The sequence below is a fragment of the Brassica napus genome, chromosome C3 (assembly GCF_020379485.1).
Source record: "Brassica napus cultivar Da-Ae chromosome C3, Da-Ae, whole genome shotgun sequence".
Classification (NCBI taxonomy): domain Eukaryota; kingdom Viridiplantae; phylum Streptophyta; class Magnoliopsida; order Brassicales; family Brassicaceae; genus Brassica; species Brassica napus.
This window is the reverse complement of record NC_063446.1, coordinates 65,450,207-65,467,625: the sequence shown is the minus strand read 5'-3', so window position 1 is coordinate 65,467,625 and position 17,419 is coordinate 65,450,207. Positions and strand designations below refer to the sequence as shown.

The 17,419-nt window shown below is 37.4% G+C and overlaps 4 protein-coding genes and 1 pseudogene across 5 annotated transcripts; all 5 read left to right on the top strand.

Moving 5' to 3' along the window:
• Positions 1-57: 57 nt before the first annotated feature.
• On the top strand, positions 58-5,129 carry LOC106427547 (LRR receptor-like serine/threonine-protein kinase GHR1). 2 transcript variants are annotated; one of them, XM_013868275.3, is made up of 5 exons: positions 58-391; positions 509-584; positions 710-1,838; positions 1,928-3,442; positions 4,322-5,129. In XM_013868275.3, the coding sequence occupies exons 3-5, from the start codon at positions 788-790 to the stop codon at positions 4,906-4,908; spliced, it is 3,153 nt and encodes a 1,050-aa protein (XP_013723729.2). In that variant the 5' UTR covers positions 58-391; positions 509-584; positions 710-787; the 3' UTR covers positions 4,909-5,129. The 2 variants fall into 2 exon arrangements, with proteins under 2 accessions (XP_013723729.2, XP_022561695.2); XM_022705974.2 differs by lacking the exon at positions 509-584.
• Positions 5,130-5,573: 444 nt separating this feature from the next.
• Positions 5,574-7,742, top strand: LOC106360994 (riboflavin biosynthesis protein PYRD, chloroplastic). Its single transcript, XM_048751422.1, has 2 exons — positions 5,574-6,265; positions 6,737-7,742. The coding sequence occupies exons 1-2, from the start codon at positions 5,891-5,893 to the stop codon at positions 7,640-7,642; spliced, it is 1,281 nt and encodes a 426-aa protein (XP_048607379.1). The 5' UTR covers positions 5,574-5,890; the 3' UTR covers positions 7,643-7,742.
• A 2,673-nt stretch (positions 7,743-10,415) lies between these two features.
• Positions 10,416-11,949, top strand: LOC106427531 (transcription factor bHLH162-like). Its single transcript, XM_013868258.3, has 3 exons — positions 10,416-10,730; positions 10,824-11,186; positions 11,685-11,949. Exons 1-3 carry the CDS (start codon positions 10,539-10,541, stop codon positions 11,757-11,759), a joined length of 630 nt encoding a protein of 209 aa, XP_013723712.2. The 5' UTR covers positions 10,416-10,538; the 3' UTR covers positions 11,760-11,949.
• A 581-nt stretch (positions 11,950-12,530) lies between these two features.
• Positions 12,531-13,574, top strand: LOC125583271 (alpha carbonic anhydrase 4-like; the record flags this gene model as incomplete). The annotated part of the gene is made up of 5 exons (XM_048749905.1): positions 12,531-12,767; positions 12,878-12,984; positions 13,070-13,172; positions 13,259-13,417; positions 13,500-13,574. Coding segments are annotated over 5 exons (681 nt in total), but the record flags the coding sequence as incomplete, so codon positions are not given.
• Positions 13,575-14,103: 529 nt separating this feature from the next.
• On the top strand, positions 14,104-16,259 carry LOC106427525 (annotated as a pseudogene).
• Positions 16,260-17,419: the final 1,160 nt, after the last annotated feature.

Here is a 17,419-nt window from a genome sequence, read left to right as displayed (position 1 = left end):
ATAATCTTTTTCTATTTCCTTTTGTGTATTTTTTTTTTCTGCTATTTTTCTCCTTCACACGCCTCAAGAGTACCCATTTACCGAGTCCTTGTCGTTCGTCACTGTCGTACATGAAAACTTGCAATTTTTCTATCATCACTTTTTTTTTGTTTTCGCCTTCTCTGTTTGGTTCTTAATACTCTTACAGTGTGACATTCAAAGGGTAACCCACAAAGATTCTCACTGGCTCTCAGTCAACTATGCTCGAAACCATATCCAGCACTCCGTAGTTGCAGTGCATGAGCTAAGGAAACAAATTGACTCTGCTTCCACTCCAAGTCTTTGTCTTCCTTCTTCTTCATCTCTCTCGTCATTGTTTTGCAGTGAAAGGTTTCTAATTTATTTCATTCGGGTAAGATAAAATTTATTCCTTTCTCTCTTTTTTATCTCTTTGCCTTGCTTGGTGTTAGATCTTGAAATGGGACCCAATATTGAATAGCCCATTTGTTCATTTATTGTTTCCTTTCAGCTGATTCCCTTCAGTACACGGTTGTCTCTTCTCACTCAATAGCATTTTCATTTTGAATGATTGGGGCTTGAAGCAGGTGAGGTTCCTTAACCTCCTCTTGTTCCTTCTGTGTATTGCTGTTTTGGGGTGAAAGATTTGAACTTTTGTCAGTAACTTTGATGGGTTTTTAAACTAACTTTGGCTGATTAATTTTCCTGCCAGGTTTACTAAAGTTCCATGACTGTTCAGTGAGCTGGGAAAGTTGTTGGCTTTCTGCAAAGAAACTGTAGCTTTGTTAGGATGATGAATCTCTCCAGGCTTCTGTTACTATCCATGTTTGTCCTGTCCGCAATGGGGCAGCTTCCTTCACAGGACATCATGGCACTGCTTGAATTCAAGAAAGGCATCAAACATGACCCAACCGGCTTTGTCCTCAACTCCTGGAACGATGAGTCAATCGACCTCAACGGCTGTCCTTCTTCATGGAACGGTATTGCCTGCAACGGTGCCAACGTGGCTGATGTTGTTTTGGATAATTTGAGCTTGTCTGCAGATGCTGATCTCAGTGTGTTCTCCAACTTGACAATGCTTGTCAAACTCTCCATGGCTAACAACTCAATCTCCGGCGTCTTACCGAGTAATCTAGGCAGTTTCAAAAGCCTCCAGTTCCTGGATTTGTCTGATAACCTCTTGTCTTCCTCGCTGCCTAAAGAGTTTGGTAGATCAGTGAGCTTGAAGAATCTCTCTTTAGCTGGTAACAACTTCTCTGGTGAGGTTCCAGAGTCTCTGGGAGGTTTGATTTCGCTTCAGTCTTTGGATATGAGCCGCAACTCCTTCTCTGGACCTTTGCCAAAGTCCTTGACGATGCTGAACGATCTGCTCTACTTGAACCTCTCTTCTAATGGATTCACAGGGAAAATCCCAAGGGGCTTTGATCTAGTTCCGAGTCTTCAGGTCCTTGATTTGCATGGTAACTCATTTGATGGTAATCTTGACGGCAAGTTCTTCCTTTCAACGAATGCGAGCTATGTTGATCTCAGCGGAAACAGACTTTTGACAGCGTCTGGGAAGCTGTTACCTGGTGTTTCTGAGAGTATCAAGCACTTGAATCTCAGTCACAATCTGCTTGAAGGTTCGCTGACTAGTGGGTTTCAGCTGTTTCAGAACTTAAAAGTCTTGGATCTTAGCAACAACCAGTTGTCAGGAGAGTTACCAGGTTTTAATTATGTCTATGATCTTCAAGTACTCAAGCTTAGCAACAACAGATTCTCAGGCTCCCTTCCTAATAATTTGTTGAAAGGAGACTCCTTGGATTTAACAACACTGGATTTAAGTGGGAACAATCTCTCAGGTATGCTCTTAGCTTAATTGTTATATGATAATGGTGGCACCAAGAACACTAGACATCTAATTTTTATCTGTTTTGTGTTTGTGTTGCAGGGCCTATAAGTGCTATCATGTCAACAACCCTTCACACCCTTGACCTTTCTTCAAACTCACTGACCGGTGAGCTTCCTCTCTTGACCGGGAGATGCGTCTTACTCGATCTCTCAAACAACCAGTTTGAAGGAAACCTGACAAGATGGTCAAAATGGGAGAACGTTGAGTACCTTGATCTCAGCCAGAACCGTTTCACAGGCTCGTTCCCAGACGTTACTCCTCAGCTTCTTCGAGCAAATCATCTTAACCTTTCCCACAACAAGCTCACAGGCTCACTACCAGAAAGGATTCCTACCCATTATCCCAAACTCGGTGTTCTAGATATAAGTTCCAACGGCTTGGATGGGCCACTCCCAAGTACGTTACTGTCCATGCCCACTTTGGAAGAGATCCATCTTCAGAACAATGGCTTGACTGGTAACATCGGACCTTTGCCTTCTTCTTCTGGTTCCAAAATCCGTCTCCTTGATCTTTCTCACAACCGGTTTGATGGTGATCTTCCTTCTGCATTCGGATCTTTGAACAAACTTCAAGTGCTGAATCTCGCAGCGAATAACTTGTCTGGATCTTTGCCTAGCTCCATGAATGAAATGGTCTCTCTAAGCTCATTAGACCTATCACAGAATCATTTCACTGGACCACTCCCAAGCAACTTATCCAGCAGCCTTGTGGCTTTGAATGTGTCTTACAATGATCTGTCAGGGACAGTGCCTGAGAATCTGAAGAACTTCCCTCCGCCTTCCTTTTATCCTGGGAACAGCATGCTCATCTTGCCTGCTGGATCAACAAGTGCATCAGAAGTTTCCAAGGGGAAACCAATGAACTTACTAATCAAGATTGTCATAATAGTTTCCTGCGCCATTGCTCTTATTATTCTCATCCTTGTGGCTATCCTTCTGTTTTGCATCTGCAAATCAAGAAGACGTGAAGAGCGTAGCATCACTGGTAAAGATATTAACAGGCAAGCTCAAACAATCCCCTCAGGCAGTGGAGTTGTCTCTGCTGAGGATCTAGTTGCTTCGAGAAAAGGCTCTTCATCAGGAATCCTCAGTCCAGATGAGAAGCTAGCTGTAGCGACCGGCTTCTCTCCTTCAAAGACAAGTAACTTATCTTGGTCACCTGGCTCAGGAGACTCACTCCCAGCTGATCAGCAACTAGCACGGCTTGATGTTAGGTCGCCGGATAGACTCGTGGGAGAGCTGCAGTTTCTGGATGAGTCGATCAAACTGACTCCAGAGGAATTGTCGAGAGCACCGGCTGAAGTTCTTGGAAGAAGTAGCCACGGGACTTCTTACAGGGCAACGCTTGATAATGGAGTGTTTTTAACCGTGAAGTGGCTAAGAGAAGGCGTGGCAAAGCAGAGAAAAGAGTTTGCTAAAGAAGTGAAGAAGTTTGCTAACATTAGGCATCCTAATGTGGTGACTCTCCGAGGATACTACTGGGGTCCCACGCAACATGAGAAGCTTATTCTTTCAGATTATATATCACCTGGAAGCCTCGCTAGCTTCCTTTACGGTAAGGCTCCTTTCATTAGACTTCTCTATCACTATGGGGATGATTGGTTGGGGCTATAGATGCTCTGGACAGCCAAAATTTAGTCTACAACTATATATGTCAACCAATCGAGCTTTGCTTTCCTTAAAAAAACTCACAACAAAAAAATCTCTGCAAAATCAAAATATGGCTGTAGAGAGTTTTATTTCCAGAGCAAAAAAATTAGTGATTTAGAAATCTATAGCAAGGAAAGCTATAGCAAATAAATTTACAGATTAAATTCTACAGCAAAAAAATATAAAGCTACAGCACTTACCAATCATCCCTTATATTTAGGCATGTGCATTTTTGGTATCGGTTCGGTTTGTTTTGGTTTTCTATTTTCTGGTTCTAGAATATAGGATCTGTTAGGATATTTAGGAAATTTGGTTCAGTTTTGTTTTGGTTATTTCGTATTTTGGTTTGGTTCCGGTAACAAAATTGGGAACTGATAATATTCAAGATAATTTTGGGTCTAGTTCGATTCTGGTTCGACTCCTGTTTCTCTGTTAATTCGGGTTAAAAATAAGAAAATCCGAGGCTTTTGGGGTTTTGGATAAAAATCAGATAATTCGGGTAATGTTAAATATTTTTGATAAAAATATTTGTGTAATTCGTTTTTGGATAATTAGGTTTATAAATATTATAGAAATTAAAATAGTTAATATTTATAAGTATATAAACTATATTATAGAAATTAGGGGGTTCTTGGTTTGATTTTCATTTCTATTTTGTGGTTCTAGAGATATACGATCTAATTGAATTGATAAGATTCAAACCCGAGTTTTTGGTTCGGTGTGGTTTTTCAGTTCCGGATAAATGTGGCCTGGCCTAACTTACGGTTCCTGTTTGATTTTTCAGATCGACCAGGCAGGAAAGGCCCTCCTTTAGCATGGATCCAACGGTTAAAAATTGCAGTTGATGTAGCGCGTGGTCTAAACTATCTCCATTTCGACAGAGCTGTTCCACACGGTAACCTCAAGGCAACAAACATTCTCTTAGAAGGAGAAGAGCTAAACGCACGTGTTTCAGATTACTGCCTCCACCGTCTCATGACACAAGCAGGCACAGTGGAACAGATTCTAGACGCAGGCATCCTTGGTTACCGAGCTCCTGAGCTAGCAGCTTCAAGGAAACCGTTGCCTTCTTTCAAAGCAGATGTGTATGCGTTTGGTGTGATACTTCTTGAGATTTTAACGGGGAGATGTGCAGGAGATGTGATCACAGGTGAACAAGAAGGTGTTGATCTAACGGATTGGGTTAGGTTACGTGTTGCTGAAGGACGTGGTGCGGAATGCTTTGACTCGGTGTTGGCACAGGAGATGGGAAGTGATCCTGTTACGGAGAAAGGTACTAAAGAAGTTCTTGGGGTTGCTTTGAGGTGTATAAGACCTGTTTCTGAGAGACCTGGGATTAAGACCATTTATGAAGACCTGTCTTCAATTTAGGAACAATGTTCTTCTCTCTCTCTCTCGTTCTGTTTTTGTTTTTCGTAGGTTCAGGTCTCATTGGAGTTAACATGCTTTTGTTTCTGGAGAAGCATGTTCTTGATTTAAGGTTGTGTTGTGTCTTCTTCTGTTGTTTTCTTTTGTTACATTTTTCTCTGTAAAAAGACGAAATACGCTCATGTCTCATGAGTGAATGAAAGTTTATGGAAGTTGTTAAATCATGTCCTTGATCGAAACCGGATCATTTACAGATGAAATAGCCTATTAAACCGGTAGCTATTAAACCAATTGGAACAATCCGGTTCGGTTTCACATATTGCCAATATTCGCTGGTTCCACTTAACTATAACCTTAGATATTTTATCCGACATCCAGTGGTTATCGCATGACACACAAAAAAAATTGAGTAATGAGTATGTATCTCCAGTATTTTAAGTATCTTTGTCTTTTTGGTATTCCTTGATATTTAGAAAATATTTTCACTACTTATGAAATTTTTTATTTTTCTATAGATTTTGAAATATATTTTGCGACTTTGATTATATTTTTATTTTTAGATATGTTTTCGAAGTTTTGGAGAGAAAATTTCTGAAATGAATCGAAGTAAATAAACATTTAAATTCTTAATATTAAGAACCGAAGTGACCCGACAAAAGAATCAAATCCAAAACTTTCAAATCGAAAACTCTTCGCCACAAATGACCTGGAATCGATCGGTTTTTACCAAATCAAATACCAAATTAAACCAGTGGACATTCCCGGTTAGACATAACCGGTTCATTGAATTAAAAACCCAAATCTTCTCATCGTCGTCTTCGACGTCTCCTCTCTCCCGCCGCTGCTGTACATTTCCAGCCGGAGACGGCTCGAATCTTAAATCCACTCGTCGAGGTTTTCCAGTTGACTTCAGATTGTTGTTAACTTGGGTGAAGAAGAAAAGCCAATCAAATTTCGAAACGGAGCTTCCAATTTCTACGGTGATATGCAGATCGCATGCCTCCCAATTCCCATTTTTTCAATCACTCCACGAGCCTCAGTTCCATCTTCAACTGTATCCTCAAATCCTCGCCGCGTTTTCAACCCCGCTTCGTTTCAGAACCCAAGACCCAGTTTCTTCACCCTCTCTCTCAAAAGATCACATAGATCACGAACTGGTTTCAAAGCTCCTCCTGTCTTGGCTGCCATGAGAAGCGAAGAAGCTATTGATGATGCGTTTTATATGAGGAGATGCGTGGAACTGGCGAAGAGAGCAACTGGGTGCACTAGTCCTAATCCTTTGGTAGGCTGTGTCATTGTTAAAGACAGCAAGATTGTTGGGGAAGGGTTTCATCCCAAAGCTGGTCAGCCTCATGCCGAGGTAACAGCAAATGAGAAGACTTTTATGTATTGTTTCTTGAGCTTCTCTTGCATTGTGGAATTGGATATGAGTTTATGTGGTAATGAGTTTGATTCTTGGTGAAATTTGTTAGGTGTTTGCTCTCTAGATGTGGGAGACTTAGGTGAGAATGTCACTGTTTATGTTAGCTTAGATTAGAACCATGTAAATGGAGATTAGTCGATACTAATGAGTTTGATTCTTGGTGAAAGTTGTTCTTAGCATTGTTTGGTGTTCGCTATGACACTGCTTTTGTTTGCTAAGAACCATGTATAATGGAAATTTTAGTAGATTTTAATGACTTTGGTTAGTGGTAAAAATTGTTACGTGTTTGCTCTTCTGAGATGCGGGACACTTTGTTGAGAATGACACTGCTTATGTTAGCTCTATGATTCTGTAATTGGAGATTACTAGATGTTTATGAGTTTGATTCCTTGTGAAAGTTGTTCTTAGGTGTTTGCTCTTCGAGATGCTGGAGACTTAGCTGAGAATGCCACTGCTTACGTTAGCTTAGAACCCTGTAATCACCACGGGAGAACGCCGCCTTGCACAGAAGCATTGATCAAGGCCAAGGTGAAAAGAGTTGTAGTTGGGATGGTTGATCCGAATCCAATCGTTTCTTCTTCGGGTATCACTCGTTTGACAGATGCTGGGATTGATGTCACTGTTGGTGTTGAAGAAGACCTATGCAAGAAGATGAATGAAGGATTCATCTATCGAATGTTAACAGGAAAGCCGTTTCTCGCTCTCAGGTATTCTATGTCTGTCAATGGTTGTTTTCTGGACAAGATCGGTGAAGGAGCTTCGGATACTGGTGGATACTACTCAAAGCTATTGCAAGAATACGACGCAGTAATACTTTCTTCCTCGTTATCTGATAAACTCTCGAGCATTTACTCACAAGAAGAGACTAATGTTTCAATCCAGCCTATTCAAATCATAGTAGCTAGTAGTAATGCACAACAGTCTCCTATCCTTGCTTCTTCCAACATGGTGGAAGATTCGGGTCTAAAAGTTGTAGTCTTCACCAAAGAGGACATGGTTGCAGAGTCCGGGGTCGAAACAGTTGTATTAGAAAATATAAACTTGGCTTCCATCTTGGATTACTGTTATCGCCGTGGACTTTGCAGTGTCTTGTTGGATTTGAGGGGAGACATCAAAGACCTTGAAGTGCTTCTTAGAGATGGATTTGAGCAGAAGCTGTTGCAGAAGATAGTGGTTGAGGTTTTGCCTGAATGGTGCGTGAAAGATGACGAGAGACAGGTAGCGTTGTCGATGGACTGGTTAGAGTCAAAAGCTGTGGAAGATCTGCAGCCTAAGCAACTAGGTGGAAACGTTTTGCTACAGGGTTATCTTTGATGTTTTGATGTATGAATGTGTAAGTTCTTAAACTTCTTCTTTTTTTAAACCTTTGTGTTATTAACTTGATTAATAAAATATTTTAAAAATATTAATGTCATTTTTGTGTAATGTTTTATTCCTAAGAGCATAATCATCAACTGAGTATCTAAAAATATCTTAAACTTTATAGTATCCCAAAAAGTTTCCACTAATTAGAGTTTGCGAAGTTATTTATAAATCTTTCATAAATTTTTTATAATCTCTCAAATGAGAGAAGTTACTAGTTCTTAATCTTCATTTCTCCTAGTTATTTTTTGGTCAAGGTATTTTCTATAATTTTTTAATTGTTCTATAATTTTCGTAGAACTTTACTGAGAAACAAGATCAAACTAGATAAGTCATCCATAAAAATGCTCTCGCTCACTCACACATACCAAATAAATTCAATAGTGTAAATCCTGAATAAATTCAAGAAAATGTTAGTCAATATTTTTGGTATTGCAACAAGTTTCATAAAAGGTGCGAAAACTCCAAAACGTGGTTTGTGTTTCAAGAAACTGACTAACTGAGTTTGTTACGTTATAACATTTTCACATCAAGAAGAAGTGATTTCGACCACCTTCTATGGCCGACAGGTAATAGGTATCCTAAATTTAATTGGCTGCTAAAAAAAAAAAAAACATGCGCTTATTTAAGAACCGGTTCTTAATTTTTTTAATTAAAAGTTAAGAGACGAGTTTTTATATTCCAATAAAAACCTCACCTTAAGAACCCTCCAATAATCATACTATTACACTAGGAAGCACCATCAATAAGAAAAACGATTGTTGATGATGTCGATTGCATTACTCAATGAATTCGAAACGAACAATAGAAAAGTATTCTACATTTGGACTAACTAATGGACAAGAAACATCTTATAAAGCATTAGATTTTTGCGTTTAAACCGACATATGTACATATGCTCAAAGAAAAGAAAATACTAAACCAGTTTTGATTTGACAACCCTAAATTTCAATTTAAGAATTATATAACTGCATAAATTTGAATATTTGTAAAATATTCATAATAAAAAAGGTCAACAATTACATTATCTTTCTTTTGTGTCCTCATTATTAGTATTTTATTTTCTTAATACAAACATATGATATAAGCATCCTACATAAAATAGCAGCCTTAACTAGGCTAGTATGTACATAACAAAACAAAAGAAGAGAAACATTTGACAAAGATTAATTTACAAATTGGTGATGTGAACAAAAGATTATGAGCATGTCTCTATGCCGATCATGTTCTAGTGGTTCAATAACATCTCCTTAGTTGCCTCAGCGAAATAATTGACCATACTATTCCCACCAATCTCCATTTCATAAACAGTTTTTCTTGTATCCTTCTTCTTTTTATTACATATGGAAACAATTAAAAAATAGTTATAGCGTTTGACTTCATAGGTTGTCAAACTTGAATTATGTATTTAGATACGAAGTTATGCATGAGTTTTGTCAACTTTTGGATTCTACATATAAATAAATATATAATGATATAGAAAATTTTTTATATACGTAAGCAAATACATGTAAGTATGATAAGTTTCTGGCCTTCCAACTTAAAACCAATTAGCGATTAGTGGATTGATCCAAGTCTCTTATATATTATTCAAGTCCCTTTCATATTTCCAGTGTGGGATCTTTTCTCCAATACCTTTCCTCGAGATAATAGTGCGTATAACCATTAATCTCGCAGAATCCATCATACTCCCTTCGAAATCATGCTTTATTTTCTAGCGATCTCGGCGGAACTGAGCATTCTATGAGCCATCAGCTAATGGGATGATCGGACCACTGTCCGGGCCGGATTAATGGGTCAGGGTATTGGGTCAGCTCTGATACCATGATAAGTTTCCTGAGCTTCCAACTTAAAATCAATTGGCGATTAGTGGATTGACCAAAGTCTCTTATATATTACTCAAGTCTCTTTCATATTTTCAATGTGAGATCTTCTCTCCAATAAAGTACAATTAATTTAACTGACTAGAGGAACGTAGGAACTTCTATAGACCAAGATTTCAAAGTAAACGCAGGACTTGAGCACATCCCCTATGGGACTCTGTTTTTCAGAGCTCCACTATTTAAAAAACGGTTATATATGGTGTATAATGTATATAATACATATATAGTTTATATTGATATATTAAAACTATTAATATAAAAATATATAATTATTCATATGTAATTTTTGTTTTAGTTATATATGTGTATAATACACTTTAGTTAGTTAAATTTATATTTTCATTATCATTTTATTTAGATGTATTTTTAGTATAAAATATGATTTATGTTAATTTTAAATGAACTAAAAATTAACTAATGTTTTTTCTGAAACTCAAAGTAGGTTTTGTCCAAAGTAGAAAAATTAACTAATGTCGTTAGTTACGTCGGTAACACACATTGGCATATATCTTTTCTAACAAAAAAAACACAATATTGGCATATGTATATGAATAACTAAAAATATTAACTATAACAAATCCGTTCTAAAAAAAAGAGAGTCAAGAATCATATTTACTCCTTTTTTTATGTCTTGTTTCATTATCTTCTTATATTTTGTCGATATACCTTTCGTCCTTTACAAACCTTTTTGCACTAAACCCTTACAATTAGCACTAGGGCCAGCTCCGAGAGTTTGGAGGTCCAAGACCATTTAGTAAAGACTTAAAAAATTTGAGGACCTAAAAAATTTTTTTTTTCACAAATTGAGAACTTATTTATATATAAAAATTTTCAAAAATTTTGGGGGTCTAAGGCGAATGTTTTGTTGGGCTTGGCCCGGGACCGGCCCTGATTATCACAAACAAATTATCCTTGTAGAGCTAATGTGACTTAAACCAACTCACTCCTTTTTTTATATATTATTAATGTGGTTGTTATTGAGTTCCATGGTTTATGACACTTCAACAAGAACAAGAAAAACAGGAGTGTGGATAAGAGGCATTCAAACACAAAGTCAATCAAGACCTTCAGATCTCAAAATAATTGAGAAAAATAGAAGGATTCAGATGGAAGATCTTTACTTAGAACTGAACTCTCTTCTTCCTCAAACCTCTAGGGTTTCCTCTTCTTCTTCTTTTTCCTCTGATATGCATATATAATCTGTGGTTTCATGTCTAATATATAAAACCCTTTTGCTGCTTAATGGTTAGGAGCTACCTCTACCGGATCAGTTAGATGAAGCTGCAAACTACATCAAGGAGCTACAAGTGAACGTGGAGAAAAATAGAGAAAGGAAGAGGAAGCTTGTTACGACTGCAGCTTTGGACAAATTGAATTCCACAGGATCTTCATCCATGTCCTCGAGTGTTGATGTCTCCGTGCCTAGACGGTTGCCAAGGATCGAGATTCAAGAAACCGGTCCGATTCTTCACATCTCCCTTGTGACAAGCTTGGAACATAAGTTTATGTTCCATGAGATCATTCGTGTTCTCACTGAGGAATTAGGAGCTGGGCTCACTCATGCTGGATACTCAATTATTGATGATGCCGTCTTCCACATTTTTGATTGCAAGGTATATTAAATCAAATAAAAAATTTATCGATCTTGAGATAAAACTTTGTTACTATTACTATGTCAAAGTTAGGTTTAATCCATACAGTATTCAGGCAATGTGAATAGGATTAAAGTTAGGTCACTGAACTAATAATATATACAGCTTGGTAAAAACACACGTTTTATTCATTAGAAACAAGACATATTATATTTATTTTGAGTGATAAGGAGATGCACTCAAAATGCCAAGAATTGGTCCCAACTAATTGTTATCACAACTTGGTAAAACACACACGTTTTATTCATTAGAAACAACCCAGTTCAAAAAAAAAAAAAATTCATTAGAAACAAGTGGTTACATATTATATTTATTTTGAGTGATAAGTAGATGCACTCAAAATGCCAAGAATTGGTCCCAACTTATAAGTTGTTTTACTAGATGATTCTTGGTGATACGTATAGAGATATCTTTGATCTTTTTTGGGTGCTAAGTAATTTAGCTATAATATACGTGTAGGTGGAAGATTGTGATTTTGGAGCTACTAGTAGAATTTCTGAGAATCTCAAGAAACTTGTGAACAGTGTCAACTAATAGTCTCCCTAATGTGTACCCTTTTACAGCTTTTTCTGTTTTCGTTCTATTTTATTGTTCCTTTTGCTGAATTTATCTTGTAATGTGAAAATGATGTTTCATATGATGATATGAGCATACTATATATATTTTATATGATTTGTGTACAATTTACATTTAGTCTGGCAGTTATAAAGATTGGTTGAAACGACTTAGCATATGATATCTGTAACTTTATATTTAGTTTGGCAGTTAAAACTTCTGTATTTTCGGCATTGAGCAATGAGCATATTCTCTCTTATGCACGAGTTTAAATTCTATTTTTGTCTTCTCTATCAAAAATATTTACATTGATTTACTATTGAAACTGAAATTAGAAAACTCTAACCAAATGGATCCAGTGAACTGTCTTTTATTTATTTTTACAAATCACAGCAGATTATTAACTAATAATCCCAACAACTGTAAGAAACATAAAACAAAAAAAAACAGCAAACGAGCCATGCAAGCCTCTTTACAAATAGCGTCTCTCTAAACCCTTGAAACATACTCAAAGAACATAATAAGCACTAAGCAAGATCAAATCACATAAGAAAGAACACAAATGGATCCGAACGCAAAAACAATTATCTCTTTCGCATTGTTTTTCCTCTATTTATCTTTCTCTAATATTTCCCTCGCTCGTGGCGCTGAAGTCGGTACGTTTATTTCCTTTTGCAAAATCATGTTTACACTTGTATCAAAACTCAATACTTATATATATATATATATATATATATATAAATATATATATATGATGTTACTTTGGAAACAGACGATGAAACTTCATTTACGTACGAGAAGAATCCAGAGAAAGGACCAGAGGGATGGGGAAAAATAAACCCTCATTGGAAAACTTGCAACATCGGAAAATTCCAATCTCCGATCGATCTCACTAACACAAGAGTTAGTATTATTCGTGATGAAGCATGGAGAAGACAATACAAACCAGCCCCGGCTGTAATTGTGAACAGAGGACATGACGTTATGGTACATTTTGTTTAGCTGTAAATTATCATTACATTACGCATATGCATGGTAATATAATTTTTTTGCTAATATAATTCTAACAATAATTAATAATAATGAAATAATGAAAGGTGTCGTGGAAAGGAGATGCTGGGAAAATAACAATACGTCGTACTGAGTATAAATTGGTGCAATGTCATTGGCATTCACCGTCAGAGCATACCGTCAACGGAACTCGGTTTGTGTTTTCTTGTCTTAAGAAATAATATAAGAATTAATCTCTTAATTTACACCAACTTTAATTAATTTTAAATGTGTTACAGTTATGACATGGAGCTTCACATGGTTCACACAAGTGCTGGAGGCAAAACCGCAGTGATTGGAGTTCTTTATAAATTAGGCAAACCTAATGAATTCCTCACAAGGGTACGTATAATATCAATGTTTATTATTTATATGAAAGATTGTGTATTTATGACATTTTTTAAATTTTTATTTTAATTTAAATTCAGCTACTAGATGGAATAAAAACAGTGGGAAAAGAAGAGAGGGATCTAGGGATCGTGGATCCAAGAACTATTAGATTTCAAACCAAAAAATTCTATAGATACATTGGCTCTCTTACTGTTCCTCCCTGCACTGAAGGTGTTATTTGGACCGTTGTCAAAAGGGTATTTATCTTTTGTTTTATTGATTACTATCTTTATTCTTAACAAAATGCAATGTTTCTAAGTAAACAAATTGTATATATAGGTAAACACGATATCAATGGAACAAATTGCAGCTCTGAGGAGTGCCGTTGACGATGTAAGTACTCTAAATTGCTAATGTTATTTCAATAGCTGATATTGATATTACCTATTACTAATCATGTTATAACCTGAATATAGGGGTATGAGACGAATTCAAGACCGGTTCAAGAAAGAAATGGAAGATCGGTGTGGTTCTACGATCCAAATGTTTGAATTATTTAGTTGAATTGTTTTGTAATGTCGAGAATCGATATTGATTGAGTTTAAATAAAAGATAACAATGATTTGGATCACTTCATTTATTTTATCGTATCTTTTTAAAATTTTGGTGGAACTGAGAATATTTTTAAAAGAAAAATAAACAGCAAACAAAAAAAATACAAATGATTAAATTAAGCAGATTTCAATCATTTTTCATATATTATCAAGTATTTGAGGCTTTGAGCGAATCTCGTCCAAAGGGGTTTATTAGGAACAATATTTGTATGATTGGGGTATGTGTACAAAACAATACAAAACAATATTTTCTTTATTTCTCTTATATATACGCTTTAATAAATAGAAAAATCATTTAATCCCAAAACCGTAAAAACCTAATCGTAGATGTTCAATGGAAACCTTAACAAGCACCATACATCTCCCAGAGGCTATACTAGCAGAGATTCTAGCAAGGTTACCCTTGAGAAGCATCTCTCGATTCAAATCCGTTAGCAAAACATGGAAATCAACACTCGAGTCCGTGTATTTTCGACGTCTATTCGTGTCTCTCCACAAAAACTCCTCTCCCGGTTGGTCGCTAATATCATGCGAAGGAAAAGAACTGATAGGGTTCCATGGATGCAAGACATGGGATCTTCCCAAGTCCCTAGCTTCTTACGTCCCACTGTCTCTTCAATACTGTACGGCTTCTTCCAACGGTTTGGTTTTGCTTGAAAGACATCGTCCTGATGATTATAGCTGCTATGTTGGCAATCTAGTTTTACAACAATGGGTCAAAATCCGTCCGACAGATGTTAACTCTTGTGTGATTGGTTTAGTGACTCGTGTAGAAAAGGATGGTGTCGTTTTGGATTTCAAAGTTGTTAGGCTAGCTTCACTGAAAACAAAAGATAATATCTCGTGTACTTTGAGTATTCCTCTGAGACAGGGGTTTGGACTTCAAAGATCGTTCACTGCTCTACTCTAGTCTCCACCCTCGTTCTTAAGACTCTGAACGGTACGGTGTACTTTAACCGTCGTCTTGAACCTAACGTACTTGTCTCTCATGATTTCTATTCTGAATCGGATCAATGCCGGGTTGTACCTTTCCCAGAACCTTTGAATCACAACAACTGCAACGACGTCTTGACAACATCAGGAGGTTTTGTCATGTATATCAGTAGAATATTAGCTCAAAAGGGTGAAAATATTTTCAAGATTTGGAGATTGAACAATGATGAATCTTGGCAGCTTTTGTGGGAGATGCCTATCACTGCTTACTATTTTTACCCGTGGCAATGCATCCGTTTGATAGTGATATTGTTTTTCTATGGTGTTATTCTAGCTGTCGTCTGGTACCATTTAACTTGCGGACGCAAAAGGAGAGAATACTCAGAGATGATGAGAATCATGATTATTTTATGAATCGGTCTATTATTAATGAGAATAGGGGTGATACATGGAGACCAAGATGGTTAATGCAGTCCGTGCTTCCATGGTGGATGGAATTGGTGCCTTGTCTTCCCCTTGAGATGATAGATACCTTCTTCATTTCCGACAGGAAAGAGGAACAAAGATAACAACGATGTCTTTTAGATTCACAATGTATTCGGTATGTTTTTTGAGGTTTCCTTCTTCTCTATACAACTCAGGAGAGAGCTTACAAATAAAGGGTACTAAAGAAACAATTCTTAATCTTCGATGATGTACAATCTTTTGTGCTAATTAACTCGTAAAATGCTAACTATAAGAGTAGACATTATCTCTGGGTTAAGATTGAAGTAATCACATTGCAATGTACAATAAAGGCATGAACAGATGAGACAACACGGGAAACATCTTTCTCATGTACCTATGTCTCTCTCAGCATAAAATCTGTTACTGAATGCTTTCTCTATTCTCTGTTGTATGGGTTATATACCCACTTATTACGGAATACAAGCTCATAATACCATATGTCCCTTTCACTACTCATACGATTCATCCTTGTTCATGACTCAAGAATTGTTCACCCAGTTCACGGCCGCAGCGCGCTACATCTGGGGTGGATCTAGGATCCACAACATCCACTATGAAATATTGGAAAATACCTCCGATGTGGTTTACAAGATCATTACTCTCTCTGTCCTGGGTATACAAACCCTATAGAGTATAAAGAGAATACAAGAGAAGTATATGGCTAAGAGCTAAGCCTAGAACAGCATATCTATGTCTAGCTTACTCTATATCTATGGCTTCTGCCTCCCAGAGACTTGATTTTCGCCACGCTTAGAGATCTCTGTCGTGATCTCTCCTTCTTTGTATCAGCACTTGACCTAATGGGCTTCAACGATTAGGTCCATATGTTGTCCGCGCGTAACTTGTGCAAGCTGGCCCAACATTGAACATGTCTGATGGGCTTTCACCAAACCTCACAAAACTCCACCTGTTTGGTCCAAGTCCATAACCCTTACTTTGTGCCGAAACCTCTTGATGCTTGAACAAGTCTGCTCATCTTCTGCATCTCCTTGTCTTCTCTTATCTCTTCTCACTCCTCTCAGCTCTACCTTGAGCAAAGCTTGAAGTCCCTTCATGATCTTCTTGAAACCTTCATCTAGTGTCTTGAGTTGCGAACCCAGCTGCTACACTCCAAGTGTCAAGCTCAACTCCTCATTGACGTCGTGTTACTTTATATCTTGTTACTCCTCGTGAACTTATCAACAACACAATCTTGATGTTAAAATTACGAACCTGTTCAAGTGCTTGAACAGAAACCTGAACATCTTTCTGCAAGTTGATTTCCTCCTTGGCCTTTCGATTCCACTCATCCGCATTGAGCCTTGAATCAAAGTCTTTGAATAATGTGCAACAACCTTCGAACCATATATGCTTCATACCTGAAACAACCTCTGATTCTCTACTTGTTTAAAACACTCCAGCCTTGAACACGTTTTGTACCGCTGTTACTCAGAACATGACCCGCCATCCAACCATCACTGCTGGATAGACTCTCGACACAACCTTGGTTCACCCTTCATGTTTTTAACAGAAATTGCTACCACATAATTCTCCTTGAATCAACTGCAAACCCTTGAAGTCACTCATGCTCCATATCTCCGAAACAGTCTTTGACTTACCCTTGATGTTCTTGACTAGATTAAACTTGAGCATCACTTTATACCGCTGCACACTTAAGCAGGACACGCCACCTAAAACCACATGATTAGGAAGACTATCGACACAAATATCTTTGCTCCACCATCTGATCAAACTGTTCTGCAATAACAGAACCTCCACTAACAGATTTAGACTCCACTGCTAGTTGAATGAACTAAGCCTCATACCATCGAATCCATGATACGCCTTGGCTCTCCTCACGAGCTGCCTGTGATATCTTTATCTAGAATCCTTGATATCCATCCTTTTTCAGCTGTAAATTCATTATCTCAATAACATTCTTGTATTAAGATGTCTCCAAACACCGAAACATGTTCATCACCATCAACAATTTGAACACGCCTGTCATTGAATCCACCATTAGCCTGATGAGTACCTGGCCGTCGATGAGTATCTGGCCATTTGCTAATGGACTTTCCTGGGGACACTGCCTCAATATTCCCTTGTGATGCAACCATATATCCAGAACTCCACTGGTTCCTTTTCTCTTAGATGCATTCGGCTTTTCCTTGCATTTAAACCTTCATGAAAGCTTCTTTCAGTTCCATGACTTGATCTTAAGATGAG

What these genes read in the sequence shown, in the direction of transcription:
- LOC106360994 (XM_048751422.1), top strand. Translation starts at nt 5,891, where the DNA reads ATGCAGATCGCATGCCTCCCAATTCCCATTTTTTCAATCACTCCACGA. An exon ending in CTGGTCAGCCTCATGCCGAG is followed by an intron (nt 6,266 to 6,736) that starts GTAACAGCAAAT and finishes AGTTGTTCTTAG; the next exon opens with GTGTTTGCTCTTCGAGATGC.
- LOC106427547 (XM_022705974.2), top strand. Translation starts at nt 788, where the DNA reads ATGATGAATCTCTCCAGGCTTCTGTTACTATCCATGTTTGTCCTGTCC. An exon ending in AAGTGGGAACAATCTCTCAG is followed by an intron (nt 1,839 to 1,927) that starts GTATGCTCTTAG and finishes TTTGTGTTGCAG; the next exon opens with GGCCTATAAGTGCTATCATG. An exon ending in CCTCGCTAGCTTCCTTTACG is followed by an intron (nt 3,443 to 4,321) that starts GTAAGGCTCCTT and finishes TTGATTTTTCAG; the next exon opens with ATCGACCAGGCAGGAAAGGC.
- LOC106427531 (XM_013868258.3), top strand. Translation starts at nt 10,539, where the DNA reads ATGTGGTTGTTATTGAGTTCCATGGTTTATGACACTTCAACAAGAACA. An exon ending in TTCTTCCTCAAACCTCTAGG is followed by an intron (nt 10,731 to 10,823) that starts GTTTCCTCTTCT and finishes CTTAATGGTTAG; the next exon opens with GAGCTACCTCTACCGGATCA. An exon ending in TCCACATTTTTGATTGCAAG is followed by an intron (nt 11,187 to 11,684) that starts GTATATTAAATC and finishes ATATACGTGTAG; the next exon opens with GTGGAAGATTGTGATTTTGG.